This window comes from Cyprinodon variegatus, unplaced genomic scaffold, assembly GCF_000732505.1.
Source record: "Cyprinodon variegatus isolate N-32 unplaced genomic scaffold, C_variegatus-1.0 Scaffold563, whole genome shotgun sequence".
In the NCBI taxonomy this organism is placed as follows: domain Eukaryota; kingdom Metazoa; phylum Chordata; class Actinopteri; order Cyprinodontiformes; family Cyprinodontidae; genus Cyprinodon; species Cyprinodon variegatus.
In genome coordinates, this window is record NW_015151016.1 from 140,867 (window position 1) to 163,446 (window position 22,580).

Here is a 22,580-nt window from a genome sequence, read left to right on the forward strand (position 1 = left end):
ATTCAGTTTATGTAAATGCATTAATCAGGGAGAGTCATTTCTTTACCTTCTTATTACAAAAGCATTAAAATATTCAAATTATTCACGCAACTTTACACCAGCAATCAGCCTGCATAGGGGCTTAAACCTAGCTGCCATGTAAAGTGACTTAATTAGACAGTTGGATATTTAACTAGAAATTGAGAGGTTTAAAATCTCTGCTTTTAGTGAAGCTCTGGACTGACTATACCCATTCTACCTGAGGTGTTATTAACAGCTACAATCACACACTAAAGATGTTCTTCGTGCCTTTACTGGTTCTTAAATTAGCATAAAACATCCTGCTGTGTGTTTACGTGTGTGTGAGAGAGAAAAACCTCCATTAAGAGGATTTATTGCTATTTTAAATTCAACACATAACAGAATTGGCTCTTTAGAAGCAGCCTTCAGCCTCCTATGTTAGCTGTTAGCATTAAAGCTGTTAGCATTAACTATGGTCACCAACCTCTTCTGCTCTGGGACAGACAGGATGAAAGCTTAAAGGGCTAACAGAGAGGAACTTTGCAGCATCTGTCCAGGCTTAAAACCTTGCTAGTAGCTACTGCATCATGCTTGCACTAATGTAAAGGGAGCAAATTTCCCCAGAAATGATCAAATAAAATTTGCATCTCTATATTTAACTAGACATACAAAGCAGCTCTGCCTTCTCTAGCTGCAAATAAAACACAGGAAGAACTCTTCCATCATGTCAACACATCCAGCTCTGTTGTTCAACGCTTCAACCTTTATTCCTGTTCTTTCTCCAGCTGAGGACCAACGGTTGTAATAGAGTCACTCCTGAAAGGAGCAGGAGGTGTTAATGAAATGATGCATGTTAGGGTAGAGTAATGCCTCCCCAGAGGAGGGGACGGCTGTGTTTCGGCCTCATAGGGCTCCATAATAATGCAAGCTAACCTGACAGAGACCCCTTGAATAATAATGATCAAGTATGATCAGCAGATCCTCAGGAAACACATGGCTCTGATCAATAGGAAACAAACAAAGGCTGAGATCAATAGGTCACTCATCCAGAATAGTTCTGCTCTGTTCAGCACATAGATCTGCAGAGAGCAGATGTTGCACGCCAAGATGTCATTTTTATAAACAGAAGAGCTTACTGACATTTAAAGCACAAGCGTGTTTAGTTTCTGGGTCTGGACAGCTTTATCTTCACACCGCTGCTGGTCCTCCCACCCCCATCACCCCCGCCTCCCCAATCAGAGGCTAAGCATCAGTGTTGGAGCAGACAGATGTGGTGCTTGGCAGCACAAAGCCATGCTGACATGGTCCATTGAAGCATTTGTCAGGGTCCTCTGGGAGCCCAAGCAGACCACTGACCACTGAACAAATGAAGACACACACACACACACACACTCACTCACTCCCCCTGCTTCTGACTTGCACATCCTGAGCCTCATGGGATTCAAATGAAGGCGACAGAAGATCGACCCCGAGGCTCTTTGCTTTTCCTTTCTTTCATCTGGTCTCCTCTCAACTTCATCAGTGTCAACAGGACTCAAAGAATTCATTTTCATTGGGCGGACATTTTGATAAGCAAAAAAAAAAACAGGGCGGGACTCAGAAGGTGAGTGTTTAAAGTGTTTTAAACAATAAAGCAATCATTTGATCATTTGATTATCCAGAATTGGTTCACGTTTAAAATAAAAATAAGGAGCCTCGTGTTGTAGCTAAATAATTTCCTCTACTGTCATATATATGTCATATATACAATATGAGGGGTAACAAACTAAATATATGGCGCTTTATTTCTGTTAAGTGTATATTGACTTAAGTTCCTCTACCTCTATACTTTGAAATTGTATTTCAAAATCTTTTGATATTGTAAACAATTTTCCATCCTAAGTTTAAAGCTATGAAAAAATCAAAATATCTATGCTTGTGTTTAGTGCAAAGGTTAATTAAAATAAACTTGCACTTTTTGAAAACGATGTACTCAAAATCCACCAAAACACACTAATGTGGCTTTTGTCTAAACGCACAGCCATAGTTTCTGGTATCGAAGTCTCCAAAGGTTTTAAAACCTCAAACATTATTCACCACATCATTCCTACAGCTGAGATTCTTTTAATAAGAAGTAAGGGGAGATTATTTTTTAGGCAAGTGGCGCATAATTAGCCTACCCTTGCCCCTCCCTCGCCTGTTGCTGTGCTCTGTTTACCACCTGGTTGAACTAAAGCCTTTTCTGATTTTTTTCTTTTTTCCCTATTTCCAGAAAAGATACATTCATCTAAGATGTAACCTCTAGTATTTTGTGGAATAACAGCTTTAAATTACTACAAAATCTAACATTTCAATTTCTATCTTCACTCATGTTGAGGTATTAAAATCTAAACCAAAGGTAAATATTAATTTTTTTTTTTTTTTTTTTTGCAAATGCTTGATTTTTGTTTCCAAAAACAAGCACTTGGTGGATGTTACACATTTTTAACTAAAACACGTGTCAATATTACAGATAAAAGATTGTTTTGTCTCTTATTATGCTGAATAAATAATTTTTACCGGTAGAATGACAGCCCCACCTCTCCTTGCTAGTATTAGCATTAGCCTTACAATATTTCCTTATCAGGTGTGGGGATAAATAAAACTACAGATCATGCTTTTACTGGCTGATTCTTACAGGCTTCACCAACTTTGTCCTGTAAATTAGGCTTTTAAAGAACTACATCACATAGAATAATTTTTGGATTTTCTGACAGAGGTTAAGACTGAAATACAAATCAATGGAATTACAAGCTCATTTATTTCAGCTGCACTTAATATAAACCCAACATTTCCATAAACATGGATGGTTTCTTCAAATATTTCAAACTTTTCTCTGAAATTTAAAGGGTGCTTCATATTTCATTATTATTATTGTTTATTTTTGTCCAAACTCCTTTAGTATTTTTAAAGATGTCTCTAAGAATGTCTCAACTATATTTCATTATAGTCTCATCATAAGAATTATGATTCTAGATTAACTTTTATTCTAGTTTCATTAAAATGAAAAGACGTCCTAAAAGTAAATCTGCTTTATGCATTTAGAGACGCTCCCTCTGCCTTCACACCAGGTTCTTAGTTTTGCTGCTTTTTTTTTTAAATATAAGCGGAGAAAAAAAAGATTGATGACTGAATAGGAAAAAAATGTCTGACCTGACTCCTATATCTGGTGGTTCAACACCTGCAACTTATTCTATTCTCCACTAAATAACATCTCAGCAGTCCTTATCCACAGCCATATTGCACACAATCACGCTGGAATAAAACTGAAAGCATGAGCATCTGATTTCATTTCTTGTAAGATCTAGTTTGTCCTATTAACATGATTTGCTGTTTTCATGACTCCCTTTTCTGACCTTATGCTGACCTCTTAAAATTGAACAGTAATGATGATCAGATTAAAGCAAACAGAGCTTTGGTAGAAAAGTATCAGGATCTGCAGATATCCAAATTAAACTAACAGAACTGGATCGGAAATAAAAAATGTGGATCGGTGCGTCCTTAACGTTTACTCCAGGCTCTCATATTGGGAAAATATCCCGCTGAGACCGAGTCTATTAGCAGACCCGGTCATTTAAAAAAATAGCTGCTGCCAGAAGAGCCCAACAATGTCATTAAGAGGAGGTATTGATGTGGTCAGCTGCTGCTCAGTCATTAGAAAGCAGCATGTGGGTCTTTTAGTGGACATCTGAGGCTCAGCCACAGGACTGATAACACTTTGACCTCCAGCTTCTAAAGCTCACATATGCACAAACACCCAGAAACATCTACAAACTGTTAGGCAGTCTGTACATGTATATGTTTTTATATAATCAAAACTACTGAACCTTTAATTTATTTAAAGACACAACTAACCTTGGATCAATGTGTGAAAACAGGGATTAAATCATTGTGACAGAAAACACACACAGCACTCAGACGGCTCTGCGGACGCAGCAGGACACGCCCTCCTCAGGGGACCGGCCCCGCTGTCCCCACCCTCCACAGCACAGAAATCTCCCACGAGACGGAGCATAAGCAAGAGCAAAGGAATCGGGGGCACCACGCCCCCACCCACACACCTCTAAAACCGGTCATTAGCGTCCCAAAGTGTCCACACAGAGACATAAAGAGAAACAGAGCTGTCCCCCCCATCTTTCCATCCTCCAACCCACAGCCCCCACTAACACCATGCAATTAGTGGCTCTCACTCATCTATCCTCTCCCTTTCTGTCTGTACATTAACATCTCCATGCTTTAGCTCTGTCATCGTCATCATATAGTCGTCTGACTGAGCGGCGGAGGATTACAGACGAGAGAAGACTTCAGACACACCCAAAAACACTGAGCAGCCAAACTTTATCTCTGACCCCTCCCTTCTTTTCTAATTATCTCACATTATTTCCTCCGTCTATCCATCATTCTCTCACTCGTTGTTGTGTGACGGGCCCCCGGCGAAAGTCAAGCTGTAATTATGTTAACGTGCCCATGTGACTACTTCCTGTCTGGAAGAGCCTCATATCCTGCTCCCAGGGGCGTCTTTAGCTGGCAAAAAGAAAATTCTTTCGTACCATACGTCAGCGAGGAAAACAGTTTCCCATGCTTGGCCGTGTCAACAACCAGCTCTGAGGCTTTTTGTTTGTGGAGTGAGAAACATCTCCACCTGATGAAACAATGTAAGGCAAGGCTTTTAGAAATCTCAAGGAACCTCAATTTTAGGTCTAAAATCTTCTTGAATTAAACACAAAGCTACTGTCAGTACATCAGACTGCACATAAGAAACGTTTTAGTTAGTGTTTTATCAAATTAACAACTGCCCGTGTTCACAGATGGTGATATACATCTATAAATAAATAAACTAATTATTTAATAGCCTCTGATTTTACATTCTGACATATTAGGACTGCAAAGTTTGATGCATTCTGATGCTGTGAATCTCTGCAGCTCCTCCAGAGTCACTGTGGATCTCTCTGCCAGCCTGTCAGGTCAACATTCAGAATTAGGGCTGCAACCAACGATTATTTTGCTAATCGATTAATCTGTCGATTATTTTTTGGATTAATAATCTGATTATTTCCGTAAAGAAGATTTTTTGCTAAATTAAACCAACTGAAAGCAAATCTTTTCCACTTGAGCATTTCTGGATAAAGTATATTGCCAGTAAAAAAGATTTTCATCCTAAATGCAAAATATTTACACTTTTTTTCCCACAATTTTGGTATAATTAGTGCTCTAAGTGTGTTGCTATGTAAGGTAAAGACGTGTTTTAGAGTCTCTAAACTCCAGTTAACGATTAATCCATTACCACATTTGGTTAAAGATGAATTCAATAATCAATTAATTACAATTAATCCGATTAACTCTTTCAACCCTTTTCAGAACATGAGAGACGTTCCTCTCCCTGACCCGTCTGCTGGGTTCTCTGGTCTCCATCACGCTGTTTTTCCGTAATGTTCTCCAACAAAGCTCTGACAACAAACCAGCTGCATTTATATGCTGATTAAATCACCCACAGGAGGGATTGGGTGATATTTCTAAAGGCTGCTGGTTGAACTGGTGACAGAGTAAAAAACTCTTCATTTTTCTGTCGTTCTATTCAATAAATTGCTATAAAGCACTTGCATTATATTGCATTATAGCAATAATATAAAGCACATTAAATTTTGCTTTTGAGAAGGGATTGAAGGCTTTAGCATGCATGGATCTTCAATCTGACTCAATGCTCAGGTATTTTGACCATTTGTTCTCCTTTAATTCATCATTTCACCGATTTAACATCTTTTGCCGACAACTTTCCAGAATCCTGACATCCTGCCTCTCCTGAGGCTGCAGTGCCTCCCCACAGCTGCAGGATTAGCATAAATAAAGCAGGCATCCATCAATAGGAGTTACTGCTCAGTCAGCTTCTCTCTCCGCTGCCTCACCTGTGGACATAATGGAGCTGATGAACGGAGTCGATGGCCAGCACCATCTCAGCAAGGTAGAACTTGGCCATTTCTTCAGGCAGCCGGTCCTCAAACTTGCTCAGCAGAGTCAGCAGGTCGCCACCCACGTAGTAGTCCATGACCAGGTACTGGAGAGGCACAGAGTCAAATACAGGACGACATCAAGAAGGGAAAACAGAAAAATAAACGTCTTTTCCACATTTCCGCAAACCTTCACCTAAAATAGCCCCTTTTTCTTTTGGGGTTTACCTAAAAATAAATGGCTGAACGGGACTGCGGTGTGCATTTCTAAAGCCTCGGGGAGGCATCCAGCGTTTGTTGTGAGAATGTGGGATATGGAATGACAAGCAGTTCTGGCATTTGAACTCAGGGTCATGCAGAGAGGACAAACTGTCAGGCTACAGGGAGAAGCAACGAACGCAGCCACCGTTTAAAGTGAGACAAAGTGCCTCAGGAACCGCTCCGAATATTTTCTTTGTATCAAACATAAACAAATCTAATCAGGCTTTCTATCGTCTTTACTAGTTGATGCCGATTTGCACAGCAGAGAGAATCACTGGGATGAGCCGCATCTGGATCTCTACCACACATCCTGTAGGAGGTTGGAGCTCTAAAAACAACCTTAAAGGTGAAATAGCCAAACTGACTGGTTACCATGGAAACCTACGCACACAAACAGAGCTGTGTAGCATGACACAGCATATGAACACCAGTCACAAAGCAGGATATGCAATGTGACAGACATCACCCACATTAATCTGATGAGCAACCCCGATGCTCACCAGATTAAAAGCATAACTCATGCAATCTGGGTTGATCCATTTAGCTAGAAAATCTTAAAAACTTTTAGCAATATTATTTAAGTGGCGCTGCAGAGGAAGAAGTTTTCTAGGTTACCAGATTATTGTCGTCCTGGAAGGCATAGTGCAGGGTGGTGATCCACTGGCTGTCTCCGTTCACCAAGACGTCTCGCTCCTCTCGAAAACACGCCGTCTGAGGGAAAAAGATCAAACTCCGGTCAGTCAGTTTTTTTAGTTTAATTTGAGATTAGCGAGGCTGAAGGTCAGAAATCAGTCAATATTTATTTTATTAATCCTGAAATCTATACAGCTATATCGCAGTAGTTTAAAATATCACACATTGATACATTTAAAGCTTTTATTTATGATAATTACAAGTCGAACATTATTTTAGCGGATTGAAAAACTTCTTCAGACCAATAAAACAGGAAGGAAAAAGTGTAGTTTAAAAAAAAAAGTCCACCAGAAAACACAGCCGCCAAACACCAATGCGCCAAGGAAACAGAGTTTGGCCAGAACCAGAGATGACGCCTGGGGTCAGAAAAAGCAGCAGATTGATGCCAACTCCTTTTTCTAACCATAGATCTGTCTGGCTGCTTTATCAGGAAACCATAGTCCCAGAGTTTCAAGGAAGAGTGAAGAGGATTTGAGTCCAGTGAGAACAACCATTCTGGTTCTGGACTACTGGGTTCCATCTAGTCAACAGGCAGCAAACCAGTCCACCAGGAACATTTACAGACATTCATGCTTCCTTCTGACAAACATTATAGAGATGATGTTATTTAACAACAAGACCTGGTACTGATCCACACTGTCAAATGGACCTGAAGCTGTCCTATTGGATTCAGCTAACCAGTCTGACTTGAACCCCACAGAGAAACACTTCAACACCCACCTAATTTGAAGTAATCCTCGCCTATTTTGCATACCCAAATGGAAAAGCAAAATATCTGAGGAACTGTAAGCCCACATTACAGGCGTGATACATCATTGAAAGGTAACACCTTTTAGTTTCAGAATTGTGTGACTAAAACACAGCCCAGGCTGCATCAGTTCAAACATGACTCAAAGTTCTTCTTGAAAACAATAGGTCATTTTGGAACAGCGGTAATAAAGACATGTTTGGGAATAGGCATGTCTCATTGTTTTGCAATCGTTCTACATCATGTCAACCACAAATGCAAGAAAATTCCAGACCTCTAGCTACAACAGTTCCAGAGCTGTGGGGCTTTGAACTTTTGGTGTCACCAGCTTCACCAAACCTCTCCAATTGTGCCAAATTGTGCCGCAAATGCTTCTACCCAACTATTTGACCCATAGAATAACACTGAAGCATTTTGATGACCACAAAACATTTATGCAGGGAAGTATTTTCCACTTTTCCCCCCCAGAATCAGTGTATATAACAACGTATAGTCAGTCAGTGTAACAACAGTGTATTTCACTCTTACGCAATCCGGTAACAAAGCTCCTCTTTATCCAAACCATCCATGTCTACCCTGGTTTGAAACCTTATTTCATTGGCTACAAAGCCAAACAGCTCACATGGTCTTAACCAATAACAGCAGGACTCTATGAGGCGTAATATCACTCTACTCGTTGTGTCATTTGCTAACAGGTAAGAAGCACTTGTAAGACTTCATCGGCCATCCCTGACTCAAATCGAGTCATATAAAGATGCGGATACCTTTGTCTTGTAGGTAAGAAGACGATGTAAAGAAACAAACCAAACACTGCAGCCTAACATTTCAGGAAGTCAGCCTTATTAACAAGATGCTAAGCATTAGCTATGACCAGCTAATTTTTCTGAAGTGAAAAAAACTGACTTTATGTGGTAATTTTCTCAGCATGGAATATCTTTAATATGAATATTCTGCATTACTTTTAATCTGTGGACCCTTATGTAGGAATGGAATATAAACAATTGAAGATTCTTCGAAGATTCTTCTGGACACCTTCAAAGCTATGTTGTTGTAGCTGCTCTGTTTCCATTTTCTATATCTGTGTTAATTGTGCTTTGGTGCTCGCTGTGTCCATAAAATGAACTTGGTGCTTGGATTGTGGAGAATCTAAGATTTTCAACGATGTCTAACATGTCTATATTGGTAAAAATGTTACCTTTGTACTGAGCTGTTAGTTGTAAACCATATAAAAACAGTCGCCGGCGATAGGTGGATTTTAAGAGGTTATTAGATGAACTGATTCCATTGAATTTAAAGATTTTATAGCCTTAAAAAGTAATAAAATGAGGAGAGTTCCAGAACATCCCTCTGGGTGTGATGAATCCAAAAGTATATATCTCCGCCTGCATTTGCTGGCACATCTAAAGATCGTGGAGCGTTTAGGCTTTTTACCATGTGACGTATGAGTCATTCTATTCAGGGACCCAGAAGAACCACAAAAATGTGAGAATGTCAGGAAGAAGCTGATGAGAACAACATGCAGCGGCGGCTCAGGCTGCGACACGTTCTGCCATCCATCAACTGCTGTTTGATTAAAAAACTGCTAAACGGAGGATGTGGGTTCTACTGACACAGGGCCTTTTCTTCTTCTTTTTTAATCCATCATTTTCCATGAAATTTTTCCATAATTAGCACAACGGCCTGCTATGCATAAGCAATGTTAAGGTGCTACTAACCTCTGCTCGCTTCAGCATTTCCCACTTGTTCAGGATCTTCATGGCGAAAACCTTGTCTGTGTTTTTCACTTTTACCACCGCCACCTGGGAAAAGAAAGGAGACGTGTACTTTCAGGACGACTGGCTTTAAGAACACATTATTTAGAATAATTTGATGTCATCCTGCAGAGGAAAGGAGCTGAAGCTGAAAACAGGAGCTGCAGAAACAGTTGCAGATCATCACATTTGAAAGGTTGAAATAAACAAGCGACATCAGTGCCTGAACTTGGGGAAAAGCTTTATGAAGTATTAAATAGTAATACTTCATAGTTCAAAGTTAAGGCTTATATAAACAATTTAACTCTAGATTGAGATCTGAAAAGAAACCCTTAGAAGAACAGTTCTAGTGTTGGTCATGTTATGAAATGATAGATTCCCAGATTATGATGAGAAGCAGCCCGGATGAGAGTCGGCTTATTGAGGTTGGACTGTACCCTCTGTTAGAGTCAGCTGATCATCTGATCAGGACGCCTTCTTTGGAGGCTTCCAGGCCCCTCCCACTGAGATGAGGCATCAGGGCTGTCCCAGACCACCCTGGAGGGACAATAACCCTTCATATAATCCCCCCAGAATAAGCTGCAGACAGGGACGCCTGGGTTACCCGGTTCTCTCCTGGATGATATTTATGGTTTTAACAGAAATATCTCTGCACCTGTCAGTGGATCTCAGCTACCTGCTGGAGGCGGTCAGGTCATATGTGAATGATAAACCTGTTATGCTTCCCTTTGGACCAATCCGGTCATTTATGGATTCTTCTTGTGTTTTCAGAAAGTTCCAGCTAACAGGAACTAAGCTAAGCTATGAGAGATCAGTGAAACAGTTGCTAAAGAAGTATTTCCTATATGCTTATCAATACATCTACTCCTCCCAAAACATTAACCATGACACAGACCATAAGGATCCAGATACAGAGACTGTAAGGTTGCCATGATCATTTTCACATTGAAGGAGCTTTTCCACATGCCCTCTGATTCAGGAACATTAGAACAGGCAGTCTGGATCATAGTGAAGTTACAATGAGAGTTCATGCAGTGTGAATCGAACCCCAGACCTGAAGTAAGACGATGGACCCTTCTAATAGGACATCTAAGGGTTTTTAATCAAAAATGAAGATTATTAATTTAGAAACCTGTTTCATTCCCATAATAAACACCCGCCTGCTGCAGAACATGAGGCGCTTTCTAAAGCAGACAATAAAATCATATATCCTGGAATATTTAGAGGAACAATTATCTCTATTAAAAGGTAAAAAGGAACCTCTGAACCCTACTGCACCTCAGGGAGATTTACCATACATAGATATCTAAGATAATCCTGTAATGTGTTGATCTTTATGAAAGATGTGTGATGAATTAGGACACTGATTCCCTAACCTTTTCTAAAAAGAGTCATAAATATTTTAAATAGGTTGTAATGAACTTGAAGAGCAGGCCGCAGATCTTCCGAGCAATGTTTCCTTTTATAGCGGCTTTTGTCGCTGATGCCTGAAGATCAACTGTGTTGTAACAACCCACATCGCCATCCCACCAACATTAACAACTGCCAGCTTTCCCTGGCTGCTAATTGCTAAACATAGCCCTGAAAAACTTGCTCAGCTCCAGCTTTACAGTTTGCCAAAAAAGGAGCTGTAGAAGCTGCAGCGACAAACCGCTGAGAGCAGACAGTCAGCACAGGATTCACCATAGATCTTCAACACAGCACTGAACCACTCTTTCCAAAACATTAGATTCTAAAGTTTCGATGTAAAAATGCTTAAAGAATTTTTGACAAACAGAAGGAGGAAGAGGGGAAACAAACGGAGCAGCTCTGTGAAACAGAGGGTCTGCGTTCTATTAAATTAACCAGGGGAATGCTGCTAATGCAATACAATGATAACATTCCTGCAGTGTTTGGATTTCCCCCCGGTGATCTCTCACTACAGAGGAGGAATGAGGGAGGAGGACACAAGGAAAGGGGAGTGAAATGATCTTGGAGATGTTTTTGTTCTCTCCTCGACCTCCATTATTCCCCTCTTCTATTCCAATATTCAGCTCGGTTAAAAACGACAACCATGAGAGAAAAAAATTATTCAGCTCTAAATGATCTGAGGTATTCATTAAATGCTATAAATAAGGAATAACTACTATACAGTTTAAAAGTAAATGGCAAACCATCCTCTGACCAATCAGCTAAGATCCACAATAAAAGGTCTCATCCTCTGACCTTTGAAACTTTTTTGTTTCTCCACATTGTTTGCTAAACATAGTTTGTTGCAATCTTTCCCTCTCTTCCTCCCTTTAACTAAAAAGGTCAACAACATAAGAAATCTAAACACATTTTCCCCATTAAATCAAAACATTTCCAAACTATTTGTTTGCATAATTTTACCTGTTGAGGACCAGTCCTGACTAATCACTCCTAAAACACCTTTAACCCTTTATAGGCAAATGAGTGAAATCCTTTGAAAATCAACATTTAAGCCAATAGTATTATTGGAATCCAGAATAAGACCTTATTACCTTTGTAACATTCAAAATGTATGGATATTTTGATAGCAAAAATTAATGTCAATGTAATAACAAGAAACGTCAACTCGCCTAATTATATTAAGAAAAATAACAAAAATGCTTCTATAAGAAATTCATTAAAAAACACTGTGAAAAACAAATTGTGTTTTTCTTTTGGTCTAACATAACCTTAAAGGCATTAATGCTGATACTGGCACTTACATTTTTTTATTTATAAACCTTAATATAATTGTTAACTAGGCATATTAACTTTTTAACTTTACTTTTTAAGTTTTCAATTAACTTTTTGCCTTTTTTTCTTGACTTGTTAACTTTCAAGGGCTAATCTAACTGGTCAAATGCCAAACTAAGATGTGCAGCTATGTAGCAGTATCTTTGCTGAATGGCTAGATATAGATATTGTGCTTCTAGACTTCATTGAGGGACGGGGGGACTCCATTTGTAAGGGGGATGCAAGTGATCAAAAACGACAACTTGCCCTATAAGGGGTTAAGAAGTCGGACTGTTAGAAAACTGGGTCTTAAGTAATATGTGGAAATATACATTTTATTTTGTTGAACTCAAATAATTGACCTGAAGTATTTTTTTTTACCATGAGGGCCTAAATAAGGAAATGACATCACACAAAATGCATCTCCTTTTTTAAACATCCCATCTGTACTGGGATCAATGTTCTGCTTGACACCGCTCATTATTTCTGACATTGCATCTCGTTAAAAAGAAGTACCCCATCAGTACCCCATCATTCATCGGAGACACTGTTGATGGTAGGGCTGCAACTAACGATTATTTACCAAATCGATTCATCTGTCGATTACTTTTTCAATTAATTGATTAATTAGATTAATAGCCAAAGTTTCCTTAAAGATTTTCTTTGCAAAATTAAACCAGGTGAAACCATTTGTCGTTCTAAATAATGCAAATTGACAGATGTAAAAGTTTTTTTTTTCCATCTTAAAAGCAAAATATTTAAATATTTTTTTAACAACTTTTGTACAATTGCTGCTCTCAGGTGGTCGCTCTGTCAGCTAAAGGCATGTTTTACAGTCTCTATACTCGAGTTAAGGATTAATCGATGACTAAATCAGTTGACGAGTATTTCAATAATAGATTAATCACGATCAATCTGACTGTTTCAGCCCTAGTTGATGGAGAGGAACAGTTGTTTATAGGGAATATTTCTTCCATCTTCATTTCTTACTTATTGTTCCTCTAATTATTTTGTAAAGTTCAAAAAGTAAACCAGAGTCTGCAAAAAAAGACAGATTGGAGTTAAATTAGTCAGAAAATCTCTTATTAAAGTATCTCAGCTGAAGGCTCCTGACCAAGACCTTCACATGCCAGCCCTGTGTGAACTAAATAAAGAGTTAAGAAATATTTTCTGCAGCATAATGCTAGTTGCAGACATATCCACATGCACTACTTGCTCATTAGTGTTTTAATTAGATCCAAACTGTAGAGAATCAGAGGACTACTTTAAATACTGACAATCTCATTATCAACCCAATAATGACTCAATCAGCTCCAGTAAAATGTCGGACATATTTTAGTGGGACACTCATTTTATGCAAGACTTCAGGCTAAGAATTCAATACTTGTCCCTTCAGCATTCCTCTTCCTTGACATCATTACCTGAAACCCAATGACACATGCATTTTTTCATCCATCATGTGAAAAAACACTGCAGCCTTTTTCATGGTCCAGGAAGTGAACAATAAGGGTTCAGGAGAATCTCTTCCAGACACCTGGGAAAATATGGCCGCCTTAAAAAAACAACAGACTTTGTGACGTCCTCTGTCACCTGTAACCAACACTGAGGACATTCTGAGCATTTGCAGAATATTTATTTGCAGAAAACTCAGTCAACAAAGGATAAGTCCGGTTTCTGAGCGTATGCACAATAATTGTTTCCATACCACAAATTCTTAGGTCTTTAAAACGGCTAATTTAAAATAACTTCTCTTTTTTAATCATGATCTTTGCTCTGTTTTCTTCCACTTGGTTTAGTTTCATTTTCTTAAGACAAGTAGAACAAATTTAGAAGAAAGCAACACTTTATCCTTGTTAATGCACAAACTGCTGTTTCCTGACCAATCTTTAAAAACCCTGACCTTCCCATTCTGATTCAAGCAGTGTTAACACTGCCTGTTGTTCCCAAGTGCAATGTTCCAAGCTTATTTTATTTAATAAACTTTGCACAATATCAGTTATAATATGAAATAAACAAAAAATATCTGCAAAGGAGGAAGAGCTCTCAAAAATAATGGCTGACTGTCAGACCTTTGCAGAGGAAGATAAGACCTGTCCCTTTGAGGATTACCCAAAATGAACGGATGCTAAACAGCATCAGACAACAGGTGATGTCAGAGAAAAATGTGGTTTTTTTTTATTCCTGAACGTACTTCTGCAAAGTGATTGAGTTTCCTGAAATGAACTGGCCATGGCCTCTAGAAATCCACGTTGATCCCTATCTGTGACGGACGGCAGAGGAGGACTCTTTATTAAGCCACAGCCTCAGAGGCAGCTGGAAGCACAGCGCTGACTAGAACAGCCTCTGTTAGCGAAGGAGAACTATCTTTTTCTCACACAGGGTAAGTGATTTGACAGTCAAAACCAAAACTGGCTGAGTATGGCCAGAGACGGCCCAGCTTCAGTAAAAACAGCCTCTGGGTAATGTTTGGAGTAACACACTGGAGCCAGCTGTTATCAGAGGAGCAGTCGTCCTCTGAAACTCAGCCTTTTCAGATTAGTCCCATAGTTCTTTAATCAGAAATAAAATGATGGGCATGAAAAGCACAGGGTCTTACCTCTCCGAAGGCTCCTCTTCCAATGACCTTCAGGATCTCAAAGTCTTCCTTGTGCAGACGCATCTGCTTCACTTTGGAAGTGAAAGGTTTGGCTGAAGGAATAAGAGGAGGAAATGGTGGAATTAGTTAAATAAAAAACAAGGGCTTTTTCTTGCTTGTAAGACATAGAAGTATAACAGGAAAAAACTCAACGACCTAAATCAGAAAGAAGCTCTTAATATAAAGCTGGAGATGTGGAGTCCCAATTCTCACTGTATCTCATCAGCAGTGTAAAGTCCTTTCATTGACCTGCTAGAGAACATTTGTGGTGTATCGCTGACCCTCCCCCACATATTGCTACACATTCCAAGTAAAACCGGTGAACGGAATGAGTCTACTCTTTTTTTCCAATCATACAATATAGACAAACTAGAGATCTTTAGGGATGCATGGCAATATCTAATGCTTTCTGTAACATTTATTATCATTGTGTCATTTTCATCATGTTGATGGAGGAAGAAAAAGCTAAAGCAGCCAATCATGGATCAGTTAGACTGATCAGGACAAATCAGGAGAGCAATGATTTCTGTTACAAAAAGTTATGCTTTCATAATTTAGGAACAAAACAAATCAGTTTCTTATTTTTTAATTTAAGCAAATGGATTTGAGTCATGCTTGTTTTGAATTTTCTGTGAATACATTTGAAACTGATTGTTATTCAACATCATGAGCAGTTTGCTTTATCTGATCTTTATCGGATCATGAAGCTATAACATTTAAAAAGGGGAACATTAGAAAAAGAAAATCATAAAGTTAAACTGAAAAAACAAAAGTATTTCACAGTCTCCTGATAAAAACCAACTTCCCCTGAAGAAGCAGCCAGATATCTGGGGTCTGGCATGCCGACTGATTTGGGTTTATTAGTTTGAAAGATGCAACCACAAAAAAATATGGCTTTATGCATTTCCTAGCTGAGGAAACCCAACTTCACTTAATTGTGTCTGAAGGTTTGAAAAAAATATATTTTAGCATAAAATTATCATGAATGAACTTATTGATTTATATTCCCTAACATCTAATTTGTTTCTGTGCTTTTTATTTATTATGATCATCATTATTATTATTATTATAACTACGTATTTATTTGCACTGCCCTTGAGCTGCTATTTAATCACACTGTGCCTGTTTTGCACAATAACAATAAAAGGAATTCTGATTATAATATAAATGTATATATAAACAATCAAAAGTTTATGTAAAATAGAGCAGAATTAGTGATAAATGATAATTATTCTGTTTCCAATCAAATCCAGGCTGTCGTGTGGGAATAAAATGAAAGCAGGTTGCAGCAGTTAATCATTTGCATGCGAGGCTCAAAATAAGCTGTTTATGGAACAATATAAACGTCAACGCTCCCATATCTGCGGCCGCACGGCCTCCTAAACGGGTTTTATCACAGAGTTGGTGACCACCTGGTCCTCTCTGCAGTAAGTGACACCGGACGCAGAGAGGCTGCATGATAAAGTTTGCCATTGTTGTGCCCACAGTTAGGGTTCCTGATGGGAAAAAAGGGATTAGGGAGGGATCCGCGACGGCTGCCAACGTTCTCCACAGATTTCATCTATGTTGACAGAGTCAGCATTTCCCTCATTTGTGGAAAACTATTCAGGCCACATCCTGGTTTACATGCTCCCAGCATGACAAGGACAGACTGGATTGCCCCACAAGTTCACCAAGGCCAGCGTCTTAGATTAACTGATATCACTGTTGTTTCTAAATATTTGGGGGGAAAGAAACCCAGACGCATCGCTCATTTTGTTTATACATAGAAAACTTCCTGTGGTCAGAGGCTGATGGCATCTCCATACAAACATCGCCTCAGTGATTTCAGCTGCTGTGAGTAAGGGAGCATTTCACCAGCTAAGCTAACACCTTGGCCTGTCTGTGATCCCACTCTGGCCAAACATCATGCTAAACTTACTGCCCCTGCTTCTAGTGCTGAAGGAGAGGATGTTCTCCCACTGTGAAATGGGGAAATGCCTGCTGAAATAAAACAAACAGGTCCCTCAATGGTCGACAATCTCTCTCCCTCTCAGTTTTTCCTGGCCCGAACCTGCAGAGGGAGAGTCGCTTCTGCAGAGCAAAGAAATCACAACAGTTCTGCTGCGCCAGGTAGGATGCACCTGACTCATGTAGGAATAAGTGGCCAAATTCAAAGGAATGAACTGCAAAAATTGACCTAAAAAGAAGTAAAAATGTCTTAAAATAATAGTTTTCAACCTTAATTTAACAGGTAAATCCAATTTAATGAGTACTTGGGTTCTCAAAATAAATTAATTAGATATTATGCACCAGGAATAAGGAATATGGGGCTGCTCTTTTCTTATTTTGTTGGGAAAAATCACTGATTTCAAGAAAAATTGTGTTATATAGATTACATTTCTGTAGTGCATGCAGAACTTCTACACAAGGCTTACATAAATTATTCAGATTTTTCAGACTAATTTAGAGCTTTTTATGTTTTTTTAGCCGCATTTACAAAGTTATTAGTAGACTGATCCAGCAGGGTAGAGCTGGAGGGCAAAAAAAAAAAAAAAAAAAGGACAGGAGGAGGCGAAGCCTGGACGGATGAGAGATCATTTTTAATGATGTCAGATTATACTGTCTTTTCTTTTTTCCATAATTTAGATCAAATCTTAGACAGCTCCAAAATGAATTGTTGTCCTAAAATTGCCCTGATGATTTTATTAGTGTCATCTACTGGTACATAACATAAGCGCTCCATCTCCAAATCCACCGTTTTGTAGCACAAATATCAATAAATCTAAAAATTAGAGCCAGTTTATTAAGCAAAACACATTATTCTATATTATCTGCTCCACTGGGCATTCTTGTTTCTTTGCTACAGTTAAGTCTCTTCTTTATGCATTTACCAATAAGTCAATTTAGAGAATTAGAACAAAGTCTTTCTTCTTTAACTGGTCACTTTCTTCTACAGCTAATTACGAAATGAACGACGTGTTAAAGCTTCACAGGGGTGCGTGGAAAACTAATCAATGAAGACTAATTACTAGCTAACAAACCTAGCAGCAGACAGAGGCAGCTGGAAAGCAAAACACAGCACAGCTCTTGGAGAACCTAATAAGGTTCTGCAAGAAGAAGAAAATAAGTGGATATTTTCACCGTTTTAGGATTGATCTATGTATTGATTGCAATGTAGTAACTGACATGATGCAATAAATCACTGCACTGCTGACACACACCCACTGATGCTCCATCAAAGCAGCAAACTTTATACCAAATCTTATCATAGGACCAAATGACTAACTGTTCTGTATTCTAATCAGGATTGCTCTGGGATGCATGTAACTGATCTGACGCCAGCTGGAGAACTAGACTGTATGCTAGCATTAACTGCAATGATCCAGTGAATTTGGACCCATTTTATATAATTAAACATAAATACATAAATTTATCTGCTTGTATGGAAAAGAGTTTGATACGCTGTTTAGGTTAGAAAATGGAAAATAGAAGCTGCTGTGCAGAAAACATCATTCAGTAACAAATGGTACAACTAAAAAAAAAAAAAAAGGCAGTAAGAACAAAGTTTGAATTGTTTTTTTCTCCCTGAAGGTTCGGGTGAAACAGCCAAAAACACTTTGATTAGAACGGTTTTCAAACTAATTCTTCTTTTTAATAGAAATAGATTCTTCTGTTAACATTTGCTCCATAAAAGTGACTTGCTTTGATTGAACTGTTGGATAAAAAAAAAGAAGAAAAAAAAAAAAGCTGAGTTTTTTCCAGATCTTGACAAAATAAATTGTGACAATCAATAGTCTGACATTTTCAATGGAGACCCCTGGCCCCGTCGTTTTACTGGTTCTGGCTCCAGCATCCTCTCCTCTTCAGCTCTTGGCACAGAGTTTTGAATGTTCCTTGGAATACTGAACAACTTCCATCTATCTTTTTTTGGCATCAACTTCCTTTTCACTTCAGAAGGCTGGCTTTGTCAACCCAACTGGGTATGGCCCCTCTGTTGATGCACAAAGACCCACTGGTACCACCCGTCCTAATAAGAGGATCACACAATACTACACTCTGTTGGCACACTGCATGCTACAGCCATGAACCGACTGTATTTACTCCCATTAAAAGTTTACACTTTGTCTGGATATTTTTCAACACATTTGTAAAGGATTTAAGGTGAGCTGAAAATCTCATCCCAGTTGATTAAAACATCTACTGCTACAATTAACCATGAGATTGCACAAAGTGAAATAAGGAAATAAATTTGCTAAATTGAAACAAAGCAGTTTGGGAAAAATATCACATTCCTCAACGCTTCGATAAGGTCTTCTTATCTTTGCAAAACTGCAATTTAATCACTTTTCCAAGTCATGTGATCTGCAACTAAACCTTACGTGGTAAAAAGAAAAAGAAGAACGGAAGCTGTTATATGGATATGACTTATGTGGTTTTATCCAAGATGCCATTTTGATTTTAATAAAACATGTGAATAAATGTATTCACATGCTAATTTAACCTTATAGAGAAACGCAATTTTGAAACTTTGCATTTTAAAATTTAGCAGATTATCGACAGTTTCGTGTAGCCTGTTAAACCAGACTAAATGTGAGATTAAATGTGTAATTTAGTCTGGCCCCGATGAATGAGACATCGGAAGATTGTTAATGAGAACAACCCGTTGTTTTTCAAACCATGTCTGTGCCTATTGGCCAACGCTCTGACCAATGAGCGCAACTGACTGCGACGTAGTAAGCGCGACAGAAAGCTGGTGGGGGAGTGTAAACAAACAGCCTGTCGGTAAAACGGCGAATTCGTCCTTCTTAAATATTAATGAGCGTAGAGCCTCTTCCTGCTCATGTTTCAATGAAAACCCCATTGATCGAGGCTAGAACACTTGCAGGCAAAAATGATTTTGGCTGTTAGCAGGTAGGGCTAGTTTACTAGGCTAAGTTTTGTGCCCCCTTTAATGGAAACGCAGCTATTGATGACCTGAGGCGCTTCCTTTGCAGTGCTGCAAAATTAAAAGAAAACTTCCTTTATTTGCAGAACTATTTCCATTCTTCCTATAAAAATCTGACCCTGCTAAGCCAAAGCCCACAGCATAAAGCTGCCACCACCATGGTTCATCAAGAGAATTGTATGATGAATGTTATTTGCAGTGACCAAGTAAAGTTAGGGTTATAAGATAATTAAAGTCCTTCAAAGCACAAACAGTCACACAGTTTTCAGATTACTTCGAAAGAATAGAGTAACCCAAGTGTTTTATTAACGGGAATCAAAGAAAACGACGTACTCTATTAGCTCCCTTTAAACAGCTGCCTTCTTTGTGTTGCTCTAACACATAAAATCCCAATAAAACACATTAAAGTTTGTGGTTCCTACAGGACAAAGTGGAAAAGTTTGAGGTGTATAAATGTTTTTTCAAGGCGTTGTAATTGTAAATTACCAGAGCTGTAGAGGGAGGTAGGGAACAGAGGGGGAAGGGGGGTTGTGGCTGCACGCTGACTCAGGAGCTTCACTTAAAGCAGCCACATGAGAAACGCCTTTCATCTCTGAGCCAGGAGCCCACAGGCCCCTTTCCACAACAAAGTTCACATACAAACATTAGACGAATACAAATATGCACATCCACAGAGCAGCTTACTCCTTACACTCAAGAAGAAGAACCACAGCTTAGCAGGTCAGAAATACTGACAGCAAAAACAGAAACTGATGACCAACCATCCAAAAGCATTTTTTTTAATCGATTATCATCATAATTGTTTCTAATTCTAATTTGCAAACTGTTTTCAACGGGTGTGGGTAGTGTGGAAACGTTTAGCCAATACATCAATACTATGGCTAACAATTAATACACTCGGACTTAAGTGGCGTTTACTTTAGGATCAATGCATGTGTACTTTTACTTTATTTTAAGTCATGCCGCATCGTTTTCCACCGGCGATAAAATGAAAAATACCACACAGCTTGGTCATACATCTTAGTTCATTAGCAAAACACACAGGCTCACCTAAACACAGCAACCGTTGCTATGACAAGGTGCACGAGGAACCAATGGTTCACTTGGGAAGCGGACTATCCAAACTTCAGCATGACTGGTATTCTTTGTTTTCAGGGTGTTGCAATGTGTGGCAGGAGTGAGCCAAGACTGGAGGAGGCTGGCATGTCATTCCTAAGGAGCTTCGTATCGTTATGGGGGAGGCATTGATCTGCAAAGACTGGTAGGATTCCTGCATGTCATGTTACGACCCAAAGCCACGTGCTCAGCAGTCGGCATTCTGGTGCAGCAAAACTGGAAAAACATGAGAGACTGCACCTAATACATACAGACAGACTGGTTTAACCTAGAGGGACTGAGTGCAGCTCGTCGGACCCATCACGCCCCGAACCCAGGAGCAAAGTTAGAGACGCTTTCTGTGAAATGAAGCAACCACGGGGCGAGCGCGTTGGCTCACCGGTGCAGGCCTGGGCTTGGGTGTGTTCATGTGAACTGTGTGTTAGTCAAACAGCCATTACATCAAATACACTAGCATAGCTGGGGTCTGTGACTCAACGCTGGGTGGACCGAGACTGGGTGTTAAAAATAAAGGGCCATCGTAACCTTAAAAAACACCCCACCAAAATAAGTCCCTTGTTCTGGAGTAAGCATTGCCACATGACATGGTTTAAATTTGTGCAGAAATAGATTAGCGTTGCATGCTTGTTTTAAAAAGGGGCCGTTTGTGTGGGATTAAGTGCTGACTGTTCAACGGACAGTGATGGAGCCAGAATAAGAAAACCTACAGAGGCAAAGAGGGAAGGCAAAGGTGGATAGAAACAAAATGACCCAATGCGCCAAAAATATATCACTGCACTTTCAGAAATTATTTCTTTAGGTTTTCCTTTAGGTTTTAAAATAAATTAAAGCTTAGAAAATGACCCTGATGTGTTACAGCTATTACAGTATACAGATATCCATTTTATGTGACATCAACCTACTTCAGCTCAAGCTTTTGTGGGAAAAGTGAACAGCTCACAGTGAAACTTTTAATTGGTTTGTAAAACAAAGTTTTTTTTTTCTTCCCTGTCTGCATTTGTAATACAGAACAGCTCCACATTTAACACTTTAGATCGAGATTTGATGCAATGATTGCCACATGTCACTAATGACCCAATAATAACATCCTGTAATCCCAAGCTTCGATATGTTGTCTAAACATGGAAGTATACACTCCCATCAGCATTAAAAGTGACTGACTAAACTGCTGATAATTATCTGATTCTTTGGGAGCATTTTAATATATTCATTTCTTTCCGAAAAAACCTAGTTTATGCTGTAATACGACAAATAAACTAGAAAATTGTGTTTCTGCAGTTGATGAGCATTTTCTAACACAATGAAGATCCACCAAAAAAACATCTGGATATTCCCTAAGTTCTTATTCAGGGGGACTAAATAAGCACGTGTGGAACAGACGGACATCCGATCAACACTTTTAATGTGACCTTATCAATTTTCCACCATGAAGTTTCAATCATTTATATTTACAGATAATCTTCATTACACCAGGATTCCACTATAAATCTAAAAACTTCAAAAACAAGGGTGTGCTTTGGTGGCGCAGTGGTTAGCACACACGACCCATGTACGGAGGCTTTATGCTACGTTCACATCTAAAGCAGCAGGAGCAGCTAGTTTACATGCAAAGTCAATGGTTGACGTGCATCAAGGTGCAGCAAAACGTCCCGCAGCTCGCTTTGAGCTGCATGAGCAGCGCGTCTTGAGCTTCTGAGCATCTGACGAGCTTCAAACGCAGCTGCTGCAGGAGTTGGAAAAATTTAACTTTAGCTGCTCGACTCGC

The 22,580-nt window shown here is 39.1% G+C and overlaps 1 protein-coding gene across 6 annotated transcripts in view; it reads right to left on the bottom strand.

The window, feature by feature from the left end:
* The window catches only part of cdc42bpa (CDC42 binding protein kinase alpha), a 75,190-nt gene that overhangs the window by 26,944 nt on the left and 25,666 nt on the right, over positions 1-22,580 (bottom strand). For all 6 annotated transcript variants that reach the window (XM_015391888.1, XM_015391887.1, XM_015391889.1 and 3 more), the window contains exons 2-5: positions 14,734-14,825; positions 9,381-9,464; positions 6,840-6,935; positions 5,922-6,070 (exon numbers count right to left, since the gene is read on the bottom strand). In XM_015391888.1, coding sequence (XP_015247374.1) covers positions 5,922-6,070; positions 6,840-6,935; positions 9,381-9,464; positions 14,734-14,825 — 421 coding nt within the window. The remainder of the gene's footprint in view (positions 1-5,921; positions 6,071-6,839; positions 6,936-9,380; positions 9,465-14,733; positions 14,826-22,580) is intronic.